Source organism: Triticum aestivum, chromosome 3B (assembly GCF_018294505.1).
Source record: "Triticum aestivum cultivar Chinese Spring chromosome 3B, IWGSC CS RefSeq v2.1, whole genome shotgun sequence".
In the NCBI taxonomy this organism is placed as follows: domain Eukaryota; kingdom Viridiplantae; phylum Streptophyta; class Magnoliopsida; order Poales; family Poaceae; genus Triticum; species Triticum aestivum.
In genome coordinates, this window is record NC_057801.1 from 3519161 (window position 1) to 3532661 (window position 13501).

General features: G+C 44.9%; 2 protein-coding genes and 1 non-coding gene across 4 annotated transcripts; 1 reads left to right on the forward strand and 2 right to left on the reverse strand.

The window, feature by feature from the left end:
• The first annotated feature begins 90 nt into the window (after positions 1-90).
• LOC123064221 (3-isopropylmalate dehydrogenase 2, chloroplastic) lies at positions 91-3128 on the forward strand. The gene is made up of 11 exons (XM_044487748.1): positions 91-332; positions 432-561; positions 668-779; positions 1070-1145; positions 1270-1358; positions 1601-1687; positions 1870-1986; positions 2074-2181; positions 2285-2338; positions 2462-2614; positions 2824-3128. The coding sequence occupies exons 1-11, from the start codon at positions 119-121 to the stop codon at positions 2884-2886; spliced, it is 1203 nt and encodes a 400-aa protein (XP_044343683.1). The 5' UTR covers positions 91-118; the 3' UTR covers positions 2887-3128.
• Positions 3129-3461: 333 nt separating this feature from the next.
• On the reverse strand, positions 3462-3546 carry TRNAY-GUA (transfer RNA tyrosine (anticodon GUA)). The gene is given in 2 exon segments: positions 3462-3497; positions 3510-3546. It is a non-coding gene; the product is annotated as a tRNA-Tyr (tRNA).
• Positions 3547-5231: 1685 nt separating this feature from the next.
• On the reverse strand, positions 5232-12416 carry LOC123068177 (deoxynucleoside triphosphate triphosphohydrolase SAMHD1 homolog). 2 transcript variants are annotated; one of them, XM_044490661.1, is made up of 19 exons: positions 12129-12416; positions 10237-10274; positions 10117-10139; positions 9575-9681; positions 9427-9478; positions 9275-9359; positions 8993-9083; positions 8683-8721; positions 8532-8599; positions 8369-8431; positions 7629-7684; positions 7446-7519; positions 6860-6952; positions 6670-6771; positions 6484-6564; positions 6295-6386; positions 6163-6178; positions 5961-6071; positions 5232-5871 (listed from the first exon to the last, which is right to left on the reverse strand). In XM_044490661.1, exons 1-19 carry the CDS (start codon positions 12306-12308, stop codon positions 5767-5769), a joined length of 1476 nt encoding a protein of 491 aa, XP_044346596.1. In that variant the 5' UTR covers positions 12309-12416; the 3' UTR covers positions 5232-5766. The 2 variants fall into 2 exon arrangements, with proteins under 2 accessions (XP_044346596.1, XP_044346595.1); XM_044490660.1 differs by having other exon boundaries at positions 5961-6178.
• Positions 12417-13501: the final 1085 nt, after the last annotated feature.

Below are 13501 nucleotides of genomic sequence, written 5' to 3' on the forward strand. Positions count from 1 at the left end.
TTTAAATCAAACAGACAAATCCTGGAGCTAAACTTGGGCCCAACTCCATCGACAGGATTTATATCACATCCAGCCGAGGCCCATTAGACGACGACGCCAGGCCGACCCAAGCACGACGATGACTCAGCTCCAAGCTGCTCCGCTCAAAACCCTAAGCTTTTCCGGCCGGCGGAGCGCCGTCGCGGCGGCGCGGCCGCGGCATGCGACGGCGACCTTCCGCTGCTCGGACGCGGCCCGGAGCTACATCATTACGCTGCTCCCGGGCGACGGCATCGGCCCGGAGGTGGTCGCCGTCGCCAAGGACGTCCTCTCCGCCGCCGGCGCCAAGGAAGGCAAGCTTAGCCGAACCTTACGCCTTCCATTACTTTTGAGCTCCGAGTGCTAGCAGCTAGCTAGATGGGTGACCCCAATTTGTTTGCTTGCGGCGGCAGGCGTCGAGCTCCGCTTCCGGGAGATGCTGATGGGCGGCGCGGCGCTGGACGCCGTCGGGGTGCCGCTCCCGGACGAGACGCTCGCGGCGGCGCAGGCCTCCGACGCCATCCTGCTCGGCGCGATAGGAGGGTGAGTGGAAACGATCTGGCAGTAATTTGTTCAGAAGTCGTGATGTGCACCTGTGACTTTCAGTTTCAGTAAGTAATTGGATGTTAATTGCTGCGGTTGGTTGCAGGTATAAGTGGGACAGCAATGAGAAGCATCTCAAGCCCGAGACCGGGCTGCTCAACATCCGTGCCGGGCTTGGCGTGTTTGCCAATCTGCGGCCAGCCACAGTGTTGCCGCAGGTATATATCCCTATCCCTGTTTCAGTTTCAGTGCATTTCACATAAGCGCTATGCTTTACTCGACAGCACTGCCTTTTGTACTCTAGTTTGCTAGTTGCATCCAAGGCATCAGAGTGGCTCCTGCGTCCCCGATGTAATCTGTCGTAGCGGTACATAGTTTAACTAAACAGAAAAATACTAGCAAATGTAGCCTTAGCTGCAGGATTTGGGATGGATGGACTTGTTTAATTCGCTTAAAAATAGTGATGTTCTGTGTAATTACTTCCCTATCTGACCTTACACTTTTGTAGTTAGTAGATGCATCTACTTTGAAGAAAGAGGTGGCTGAAGGAGTTGACATCATGGTTGTCAGAGAGCTTACTGGAGGTATTGCTGACTAAATTATGATGATACATGGATGGTTACTGGTTGCCCCTCTTTTCTTGCTGATTTATGCATTTCCATGTGGCATTCTGATGAAACTTGAAATTTCTACTGCTCTGCGTGGCAGGGATTTACTTCGGACAACCTAGGGGTTTTGGTACCAATGACATGGGAGAGGAAATTGGCTTCAACACTGAAATATATTCAGTTTCTGAGGTGATGCACTATTCGTCAGACATTTCAGCCACCCCCCTGATAAACTGGGTGATAGTCCTTGCTGTCCACCAAGGCATAAGCATGCCTGCTGACCGTTTTATTTCACTGTTTCTTTCCTCTATTATGTCAGGATGTGTTTTCTTAAAGTATGTGTAATTAAATTAAGAACAATTTGTTTGATACCATTTTTTCTGAATAATGCATTAGTTAAGAGCTAATTGTTTGAATGGCTCTGTCTCCAGATTGATCGTATTGCACGTGTTGCATTTGAGGTTGCTCGAAAGAGAGGAGGGAAACTATGCTCTGTAGACAAAGCGAATGTGCTTGAGGTATATTAGACACTATGATATTTAATGTTTCTACAACTATCTTGGACATCTTGTTGGATAAACAACTATGACCTATCATTTTGCTGATGCTTGAATCCTCCTGAGAATTTAAGCTTAGAGTTATGTGTATTTTATTTCGCACATGGCTAATATAGCATTTTGCCCTATTATTTTTATTTTAGGCATCTATGCTTTGGAGGAAGCGGGTAACTGCAATAGCTTCTGAATTCCCTGACGTTGAGCTCTCACACATGTATGTTGATAATGCTTCAATGCAGCTTGTTAGGAACCCTAAACAGGTTTGGTTCTTTGTATGCAACTTATTTCATGCTGAGTTAAGCAGTATGAGAATGTGCTGACCTAGTAAATTATCTGCATCGCGACAGTTCGACACAATTGTGACGAACAATATTTTTGGTGACATATTGTCGGACGAAGCATCCATGATCACAGGAAGCATTGGAATGCTCCCATCTGCTAGTGTTGGCGAATCGGTAATAGAGGGAGGCCCTTTACTGTTTTCTAGACCACATTAAGGATCTTGTTCTGCTGAGAATGCTAGAAGAAGGCACTGAAGGATCTTGTTTTTCTTTGCAGGGACCGGGCCTATTCGAACCTATCCATGGCTCTGCCCCTGACATTGCTGGGCAGGTTGGTTGATATATATCTCTACTTACAGAGCATCTTTTGTGTGCAGAACAAGGCAACAACCCAATTAGCTTTTAATGTGCGACTCTGTTTGAAATTCTGATTCCTCCTATATGTTGAGTGCAGGACAAGGCAAACCCCTTGGCTACAATTCTCAGTGCCGCAATGCTACTGAAATATGGCCTCGGTGCTGAAACTGCTGCCAAGAGAATCGAAACCGCGGTTACGGAGACGTTGGACAATGGGTTCCGAACAGGGGACATATATTCTCCTGGAACGGTAAGATTTAGTTTGTGCAGCATTAGCAACCGCCCAGTAGCTGCCGGCAAATAATAAAACCTTCGTTTACTTTGCAAGTCTGTAGTTCTCAAGCGCCCGGATCTACTGATAGTCATTATTAGCAAGCACTGCTTTCGAGATCCCGCATTTCCTTCTTTCCTTTTTTGTCTGAAACTTATGTAGTCATGTTGTTCTTCCATTGGTTGCAGACGTTGGTCGGATGTAAGCGAATGGGTGAGGAGGTCCTGAAGGCTCTGGAGTCGCAGAAGTAAACCAACCGGGGGGCATCGATTGATCAGTGATCCCAGGGTAGAAAGAAGCCTGTGATGTGTGATGGTCGAAAGCCCGCATAGATAGATTTGATCCGGCCGAAGTGTGATTTTGATTTTATTTTTTTTGTAGTGGGAATTGAGCAGATGTGTGTCGCACCTTTCTTTTTCTTTTATCGATTGAATTTTTTACCCCATAATGATGAATAAAAATGGGAGTCGGTCCCCTTTTACCTGGCTGAAAAGGAGTTATTTTCACAAGTCAAAAAATTATATTGGATTTGCTATTTCTCGTCTAGATGAGAACTAACAAAGTCTCATCCAACTCCTACACTATTTGATTTGATTAACCAAAAACAAAACCCACGAATCTTCACGTAAAATCCAACGGTGTGTGAGTTAGAAGAGACATAATTATTTCTCATTGATGAGAGCTGCCACACACAAAAATATATACTGAGCATCATTTTTGGAAGATGTGTCGATACCAGGACCATTTATTAGCAGAACAGTGATGAGTAGATAACAAATCCGGAATTGAATTTAGCAACAAAAAAAGTAAAAATAAAAAAGCGTACTCCGACTTGCCGGATTCGAACCAGCGACCTAAGGATTAATCTGCAACACTACAGTCCTCCGCTCTACCAACTGAGCTAAAGTCGGCTTGTGATTACTTGCTTACGTAAAGTTATGTATACTTATAGTTTAAAGCACTTGACCAACCCCTGGAACTGCTCTAGCAAGGAGTTCAACTTCTTTTTTTTTAGAAGAACCATGTATTCATTCATAATAGAGCAAGGAGTTGAACTTGGCCCGATCCTTCCCTTTTATTTTAGAAGAACCATGTATTCATTCATAATAGTAGCAACATACAACATACATGGTTTCTCTACAAAACAGTCCCAAGAGACAGCACATAAATGATACGTTGTTGCACGGCAGAGGATACACATCAACGTATAATCAGAATGACCAAAATTCCTTCACCAAATTCAAACTGAAGAAAAAAAGAAGCTCGGCATCTCAAAGGGGCAGTGACAGTGGCAAGTTTTCAATGATTGAATATTTGCAATTACATGTCTTGAATTTTGTTAGGGAACCTAAACACCTATGCCATATGAAGCTTCAAATTCCATGTCGGGATGAATAATGATCCGATCCAAATGATAGAATTTTCAGTGAAGTTAGAAGACCGGGGCGTTATGCTCTTTAGCACGACGCCCTAGCCCTGGGCGTCATGCAAAAGAGGGTCATTTTGTAAAATATTTTCATATTAAGGCCATTTTGTGTTGAACTTTTGAAAAGGGCCAGTTTTGTTCATTCGGCTCATTAAAGGCACGTGGATCCTTTGGGTTGTTTCTAGCCCGTAGTAACTTTCAGCCCATTAACGACCCATTATGGATGTGGTTTGTCTTAGATGGCTTTTGGCTTGTTAACGATCCGTTATGTGTTTGGGACCATTGGCAAGTCCTTGTGCTTTTAGTCTATTTGTGGCTCATGTTGTGTTTTAGGCCTTTTGATGTACAACATTACTCAATCCATTTGTGGCCCATGTTGTTTTTTTGCCCGTTTGTGGCTCGAGGTTCTTATGACCCGTATGTGGCACATGGTTACTACGACCCGTATGTGGCCCATGGTTATTATGGCCTGTCAATGGCTGACAGAACGTTCGGTCCATTAGTGTACCGTGGAAATCAAACCGCGGTAACTAAACAAGCAATTTACGCAGGAATATTACGAGTATTACACAGATTACATCCACAGGGTAGTAAAGTTTGCCACATGTGCAAATAAACGCAACAACAAATCATCAGACTAAATACATTGGGCCTCAATGTTGGCCCGCCCGGACGTGTTTGCCCCGCAAACCGGAGACAAACTAGGGGATGGGGGCTTTGCGGCCGTCCGCACCGCTGCCATGCCCGCGTCAGACTAACCTGGCCCACCACAAAACTTTTTCCCGACTCTCCTGGGCTTTTCGTCCAATGCACGCGCCACTTCCCACGCTGCATTCATGCCGGTCAAAAGCATGCATCAGCCGACATTGATGCCCAAGACAGGCAGCCGCCCGCCAGACCTTCCACAGCTGGAGGGACGCCCTTCCACAACAGGGCAGCCACGCCTACGAGGTGGTCTGTTTGAAATGTTTGTGGATAACGTTGCATGACCGGCTACTGCATCCGTATCTGCGGACTAGCCCTTTCGCCGCCGTCCATGGACAGTGTATAATGTATAGTATAAATTACCCTCGAACCTCGAAAGGAGAATTGGAAGGGTGAGATGGAACTTTGTACAGACTGACACGCAAATTTCTTTCAAATTCAAACAGAGCCAAAAAGAAGCCTCTCGATCATCATGCAAAGGGATTCTATGTGTGTGATATATATTCACCATTCCGTAACTGGTAGCAGTGTCATCATCATCATCATCATCCATATAGATATAGGTAATACTCCCTCCGTTCCAAAATAGATGACTCAATTGGGTCATCTATTTTAGATCGGAGGGAGTAGGTGGTAAGGTAAGCAGACGGAGGACACGGGGGAGGGAGTGTATGGCCAAATCACAAGGCACCATGCATGCACCCGGCAGCCATCCTGTGTGTCAGTCAGTACCTACACTAGATATGCCGCCGACGGTAAAATTTCCCCCGTTTCCGTGCATCAAAACTGTACAATTCACTTCAACAGTGAGTGCGTGTGTCGTCCTTCCCTTTAACTTCCCTACGCAGACTGACTGACTGACTGACTGACTTTCCTAGCTAAAACCAACTGACTCTACTAGTAAGTATATATGTATATGTATATATATGTCCACCCTCCATATGTCGTTTGTTTCGTTTCCTACTCTGCCTGCCTGCCTGTGGTATGCCGCAGCTAGAGCCTAGTTGAACCTGCGCTTCTTCTTGGTGGGCGTGCCATGCACCTGCGTCTTCTCCCCGTACATCCTCAGCTGCAGGTTCTCAAACGCCTCCGACACCGCCTCCACCTGCGAACACAAAGGTTTTCAGGTTATTCAATCGCAATGCAAAGCCAGTGAACGTATGCTGCTAGTCGCATGGTTTCTTCTTCACTCACCAGCTCCGGCTTCTTGGCGTACACCCTCACGATCCTGTCCTGGTTGCACACGGGCAGCAGGTGGCTCACGCGCTCGTCCGTTATCGGGAACTTCTCTTCGCATCCGAAATCCTGGCATCACAACACTGCTACTTAGACCAATGCCAAGGCATAATATGATAACCACCATACATATCCTACATGTGAAGATGATCATAGATACCTTGAAGAACTTGATGCTGTGGAATGGCCGCCATTATGCGTTTAAAACGAAAAAAGAGGGCGACTAGTTAGAAGCAGAACTTGGAAGATAAATAACAGGGTGGGACTCATGGGTGTTCAGGCATTCAAAAACCTTTCGAGCGGGTTGTCCTTCCCACGTGTCAAGTCAATCTTGACATTGCTGACCGCCACGTCTTCCTCCTTCAGCAGCACCTTTGAAGTTATCTGAAGGCATGGAAGGTTAGAGACAAGTAACTTCTATAGTTAGTTTCAGAGAGGTCAGATAGTAGAACCAACTCAAATGTGTGAAGACGGTATGAACCTGTGAGCAAACTATGTCTTGTGCAGTTATATTCTTGAAATGGTCCAGTTTATCCTTTGGAACAGAATATTGATTGCAGAACTGCAACTCAAAAGAATTTAACTGAATCAAAATACATATGCAAGACCACAACATAAAATGAGATGCTGCAGGTTATGCAAGTATTAAACTGAAAGGAACTGCTACCTTGTAGAGCTCTCTCCGGCGAATACGCTGAATGATTTCCTTTGCTTTCTTCAGTTCATCGTTGGGAGCAGTTTCGATGCTTTTCACGATTGTGTCATCCAACTGGAAATCCCCGAGTTGTGCAAGTAAGAGGGATAGACCAACAAAAGAAACATCAACGTAACAAAAATAACATTATCTGACACCAAACCTTCCAAAAGTCCTCTGGATCATCGGCATGCAAAGATATTCCCAGGTATTCATTCGCTTCAACAAGCGCATCCACAAGCATCAGTTCAACAGCCTAGCGATTGAAGACTGTTAGAAACAGTTCCATTTATAGAGAAAGAAAGCAATGCACATGAGACTGCAGATAACTGGAACTGGCAATGTGTTTTTGCAGGCATAGTAGCTAACATTATAATTGGTGATGCAACTTAAAGGACATACAAAAACAAGAAGGCAATATATTACAGGAGTGCAGATTTCTTATGCATAAACATTTAGCAGTATAAATTGGTGAAGCAACTTAGGACATCCAAAAACGAGATCACGACAGCATAACCATTTTTATTTAAACACGAGAACTTCATCTTAAATTCTAAATACCCTACTATGATGATCATCTACAATACCCTGTTATGAGAACAGTTAACACTGTTGACGGGAAGTCTCAGTGTAATGTAATACAGTCATATGGACTTATGGGTTCTCTTGATGTAACCATGATATGTTGTAATGTAAATAAGGCAATAATGTGCTGGAGTTGGAAAACCCTGAGTATAAAGAACGTGTACCTTTACTTTGGCATGGGTATAGACAGTCCGATGCAGATCAGCACGTGTTGTGAACAATTTATGGATGCTCAGATCTGTAATTCCAAGTGGAGTATACCAAGTCACGTATTAGATACTTACAGAAAAAGAAAACAATGGCAATGGGTCAAGTTGAAATAGATGAATGTTATATACTAGACCTACAGTCTTTGGCAGGGTAGCATATTTCATCGCCCATCACTCGCATACCTTCTAAAAGCCTGCATGAAAAATGGCAATGAACCACATGGTATGATAATTATCATGGTGATAAATGTTAAAAAGACCTCAAGTGAATTTCCCCAAAGAAGACAAGACAGCAATTAGCTTGAGTTTGGTGGCAAGTCGCAAATCTAACACCTTCACAGCGCAACTATTTCAAATGTTCAGCCACAATGATTAGTGCATGTCTCACATAAAAGCTTGAAAAGATAATGTCTGTTTGATCTTAGAAGGCCCTGTATGAACCAGCTAATTATATGAAAACGCTCTTTTACCTACTGAAAAGCAATACCAAGACAGCGCTATCTTATCAAAGGGAAAGTTAAACATCATGAGAGAACAGGGTCTAAGTTTTCCACGTTACTTGTCCGTATTTTATTATCTTCTAATAGATCAACGTCTAGCCAAAGATATGCTGATGGACAAGTTCTCCCTAAATGCTCATGATCACAAAATCATTGGCATTCTTGTCAGGACATAAATGTTGCCAACAGTGTATCCGACATTCTTTCATCATCATAATCATATCTTCAATTATGTTAACATTGCGTATCTACGTAATTATTTGGCATTGTCAGTTTGCCCAACAGTGCAGATCTTGGAATGCATGTGTTCATATTCTCAACAAGGTCATAGGGGCAATCGGGCAAAAGAAAGTTGGCACGTTTGATGGCAAAATATACCTCCAGTGCTGGAAATTGCTCCCAATACCACATGCTCTGCAATCACGGTCAATGTAGTCGAACCTGCATCATTACTCTAGGTTATGCCATAACCAGATGATGGTAGAGACAATGGTAGACTTATGGACGAAATTTGGAAGCACGATACAAAGAAGGCCCTTACTTGTCAACATCTATACCATTGCGCCCGTTAGCAACAATGTCGTAAAGGAAACGCTTCTCCTTCACACCCTGTGAAGAACCAATCAACATTTAATCAATCTATTTCAATCGAAATGGGTGATTACAATAGTAGGAGAGAACAATATACATACTTCTGCTGTGGAGACGTCAGAGCTTGCAACTATCATTTCCTGCAGATATTTTTGAAGGAGCAGGGTATGAATTTAATAATTTAGAACAACACACTGTGCTGTACTATTACAAGCTATGCAGGATACCCTACAAATGAACATCATGCCCGACTACTCCAGGTTTTTCATTTCATTTTTTTTATAACAGTACTACCTAGAGATGGCAGATTGCACAATTTACTGAATTCTGTATGACCCATAAGATCGCTTCAAAATTGGAATGATAACTAAGTTGGTGCCACCACAAGTTCTTATATGAAATGCAGTTTACCTTGATAACTTTCAGATAATCAGGTTCAATATCTATTGCGTGTTTATCGACAATGCTGTCCAGAAGCAGTGCAGACATATGTTCATGGGACCTGAATAAGCAAATGAGATTTTATTTATTAAAATGTTAAACCAAAATCTCCAGAAGACTTTAACAGATTAACAGGCATATGGAAACACGGATAAGTGGATGAATAATCATTAACCATGCAATGTTAATATGCTCACACGCGTGGCACCTTGACAACTAAAACAAAATGTTGTAGTTGGAAAAGAGAATCACCATGTTGATCCTGGATGAACACGAGGAAGAAACTCATGCTCAAACAGATGACTGAAGGGGCCATGTCCAATGTCATGTAAGAGACCTGAACAGAATTATCACAAAGATCATTAACAAGCAAAACTTGTTGAGCCACGGTTGAGAACACCAACCTGCAAGTTTCACAGTTTGAACATCAATGCGGTCAATGCCAAGCTCGTTTCCCTGTTGAGTGAAAAAAAATGCATAAGCTTCTGCATTACTAAGTAAACTGTCACTTGCCAGTATATATCAGTCAAGACAGTGCTCCATGGTACAAACCTGGTACTTCTGAAGATTGTTCATAGCCTCCCCAGCAAGTCTATAAACACCTAAGGAATGTTCAAAACGTGTGTGGACAGCCCCGGGAAACACCAGATATGTAAGGCCTGAAAAGCATACAGAGCATGTCACACAAACATCAATGAACTGTAAATTTCATCAGAGTTGGATTACCCATAAAAGAAGCTCACAGCACTCTTCATTTTAGATTTTTTTTTCAAGATAATCTAAATCATACTCCCTCCGTCCGGAATTACTCGTCACAGAAATGGATAGAAATGGATGCATCTAGAACTAAAATACATCTAGATAGATCCATTTCCGCGACAAGTAAATCGAGACGGAGGGAGTATACAGTAAACACTGTTCACAAAGAAGTCCACAGTTGCCTGACAAAATTGAAGTAGCAATGCACTTTCACTATTCACTAGCACACAAAAAAAAACATAGGATATGGGACTCCATTTAGATTTCTGACACTCCCAGCAAGATAGAAGGCAAAGTTGCCAATATGGTTTCTCTAGCAAGGGAAGAAAACTCACCAAGCTGTTTCAGATCCCGCAACCTGGATGAAATGATGCAATGAAATGAAAACATAATTAGGCCATCTAGAAAGTTAAATAGGGAAATGTGCAGCAATAATTTGGGAAAACTCAAGTCACCTCTGAAATTCCTCTGTATCGACAAATTCACGGGCCAACTGCACATCAGAGGAAGTAATTGTTATTATTGAAGAAAAGTGAATAGCTAAAGGAACAGAAATTATCAGAGAAAGTGACTCTTATTACAGATGATGAATAGTTGGGAGTAGAAATTATCTAAAGCTTCTATTTCTCAGTAGACATACAGAAAAGTAGTAGTAAAAGTTGAACTATTTTTCCATATATATGAAATAGACGACTAGTGTGATCACTGTATACTCACTGATGACTGACCGCGCATCCAAGTAACATAAAGCAACTATTTATTCATGAAAAGAAACAGCAGGTGTAGGTTGTACTTGCAACGCATGCAGAGCACTGAAGCTTAAAATGGAAAACCACTTGGCCAACAGCAAGAAGACAAGGGCAGTTATGAATGATCATTAAATACTGTAGTACACAGAGAACTCCCCACAGAATCCTCAATGGTTGAACACATTTAAGTTTAAATAAAAGGAATATACATATATGCAGCATGAGATCCTGTTAATTGGTTGCAAGACTGAAGATGGTCCAATGCTAGTGCCATCAGAACTGAGTTATTCAAACTCAGGATACTGAAATGCTAAAACAGTCTGCAGATTACTACTGCCCATGGTGGAAAGTAAAAGGGACCCAGCATAACTTAAATCCATATATGCAGTATCAAATCATGTTAATTTGTAGCACTGAAAATAGACGAGTGCTAGTGCCATCGGATACCAGTGCTCAGAACTGAGTTATTCGAATTCAGAATGCTGAAATGTTAAAACAGGATGCAGATTGCTACTATCCATGGTGGAAAGTAAAAGGGGCCCAGTACATATAACCTTAAGTACAAACCAGTCGTGATCAATAGATCAACCACATTAGTAGGGACGTTACGAATTGCCATAAGCAGAGCAGCAGCTACACCAGACAGTGGTAACTGTAGTGCGGTACAATAAAGCACAGAGAGTGGCCAAGCCAAAAATAGCCATGAAGTGAGATGCTGAAACTGTCCTTCTGGTGCATTGCTAAACTGTTCCATTTACTTGTGGACGCACGTTACAGCCCAAGCACTAATAATAGATAATAAACCGGCCAATGAAAGCATAATACGTTTATTAATTATGAATCCCATAATAACCATTTATAATAGTACCCATCGCTCTCAAGGTTGACCTCAGATCAGGCGACAACAATATTCTCATTCTCCGGTGGAGGAAACAGAAACAGGCCATACATTAGCACAAGCAAGCGTGGAAAAGGTCCACCGAATTTTAAAAACTGTCGGGCACATGGCGCAGCCACCGAATTTTAAAACGGAACGGCACATGCGGAGCTAGTAAGAAGCAGTTGATACGCCACAACAACATAAACATACAGCCCAAAATCTGAAGAGGAAAAACAGCGCAGATACTGGTAATGCATTGGGGGGAGATAATCTGCTGGACGGGGACTTGCGCTGTCGTTGCTGTTTGGTCCCGTCGTGGAGCACAAGGAAACGAACTCTCAGCACATCGATTGGTCCCCATTTCCACGAGACTGAAATCGGACTGAATCGCAGCGGCCGACGATGACAAACAGACATAAGGAAACGCATACTCGTCGGAAAAAAAAAACTCGGACCGCGCGCGGGCAGAGATTGTGGGGTGGGGAAGCAATGCGGCGCGGTAGCGGAGGATCGAGCGAGCGCCGCGATGAAGGCCCGAAACGAATCGAATCGAATCGCCAACCAACCAACCCGAGACCGACGGACCGAAGCCGCACCCAAGCAACCAATCCCACGATAACACAGCCAGCCGAGCCGCCGCAAGGGAACAAAGCAAGCAGGAGGAAGGAGAGCGGAGGAGAGGATAAGGGGAAGCAATGGAATCGAATCGCTCACGCACGGGGTCGAGGGAGATGTTGCCGTGGAGGTTGTCGAAGACCTGCTTGGTGGAGCAGCGGTCGTAGTCGCCGTACAGGTACCTGCCCGCCGCCGCCACCGGGGGCAGCGGCAGCACGGACACCGCGACCGGCCGCTCCCCCTCCGCCTCCGCCGCCGCCGCCGGGGCGCAGTACTCGCCCATCGCTCCTCCCTTCCCTTCCTCCGCGGCCTGGGGAAGGTTCGAGGCGTGCGTGCGGGAGGAGACAGGTGGGCGTCGTGCGTTTGGTTTGGTTGTGGTTGTGGGGTTGGAGGGGATGGAGGGGGAGGCACAAAAGCAAACTGCAAAGAGGATTGATTAAAAGTAGCAGTCACGCTGGCGAGAGATTGGGAGGGAGTGGAAACCGCTAAGAACGTAATGGGGATTTTTAATTCGTAAATGGAAGGTTCACATTAGGGTTGAGGCTAGATTAGAAGCACCGCGCTGGCTGGAACGCGGGTCTGGCCCCACGTGTCAGCGGTTGGACTGGCGTGAAGAGACGTGACGCCGTCGCACGGGAGGGAACGCACCGGCATAGACTCCCAAGGGAGTGCCTACCCTAGGCGTAACGCCAAGAATATTCCATTTCTTCATAATGTGCTACATCCTGTTGTAGGTTATGAATGTGGTGGCAGTTTCTCAAGAAAATGCCATGCATCTCCCAAGAAACTGCCCACCAAAAAAAAGGGTCCACAAATGACACCCCTCACAGCGAACGTTCGCCGGCTGTTTAGGGCCCTGGCCGCCGGCCCTTCCTTCGCCACCTTGTCCTCGTTGCGAGAGACTAATGGCCGGACTGAGCCCATGCATGGTCGCCAATGAAGGTGGCGGCGAGGAGGTCTCTGCTCCGATAGGCCCTCACTCTAGTGCCTGCCAGCAATGAGACGTGACCTACCTGTGGTGACGGGAGAAAGAGGGCGCGGCTGTGCAGCGGCGGCGGGAGGTTTTTGGCTAGACTGGCGGTCTCCAATGAAGAGGAATCGCTGTGTCTACGATTTCGTCTGCAAGTACGCAGGCATTGACAACAGCCTTATGGGTCCCACTTAGGTCGTCCTCCACTCGGCCATGCGATTGGCCTCGTGGTCATGCGCCAACACCAGCCTTATGTGTCCCACTTAGCCGGTCCTCCACTCGGCCGTGCGATTGGCCTCGTGGTCATGCGCCAACACCAGCCTTATGTGTCCAACTTAGCCAGTCCTCCACTCGGATGTGCGATTGGCCTCGTGGTCATGCGTTGCTGGGCAGCCGTCATGAGGGGTCGGGGGGTGTCTTGTACCTTCAAATTCGTTGGCATCTACAGGTATGCTTGTCGGTTGAATCTGCAGCCACATGCTAGGACAACCAAGTAAGAGGACTGT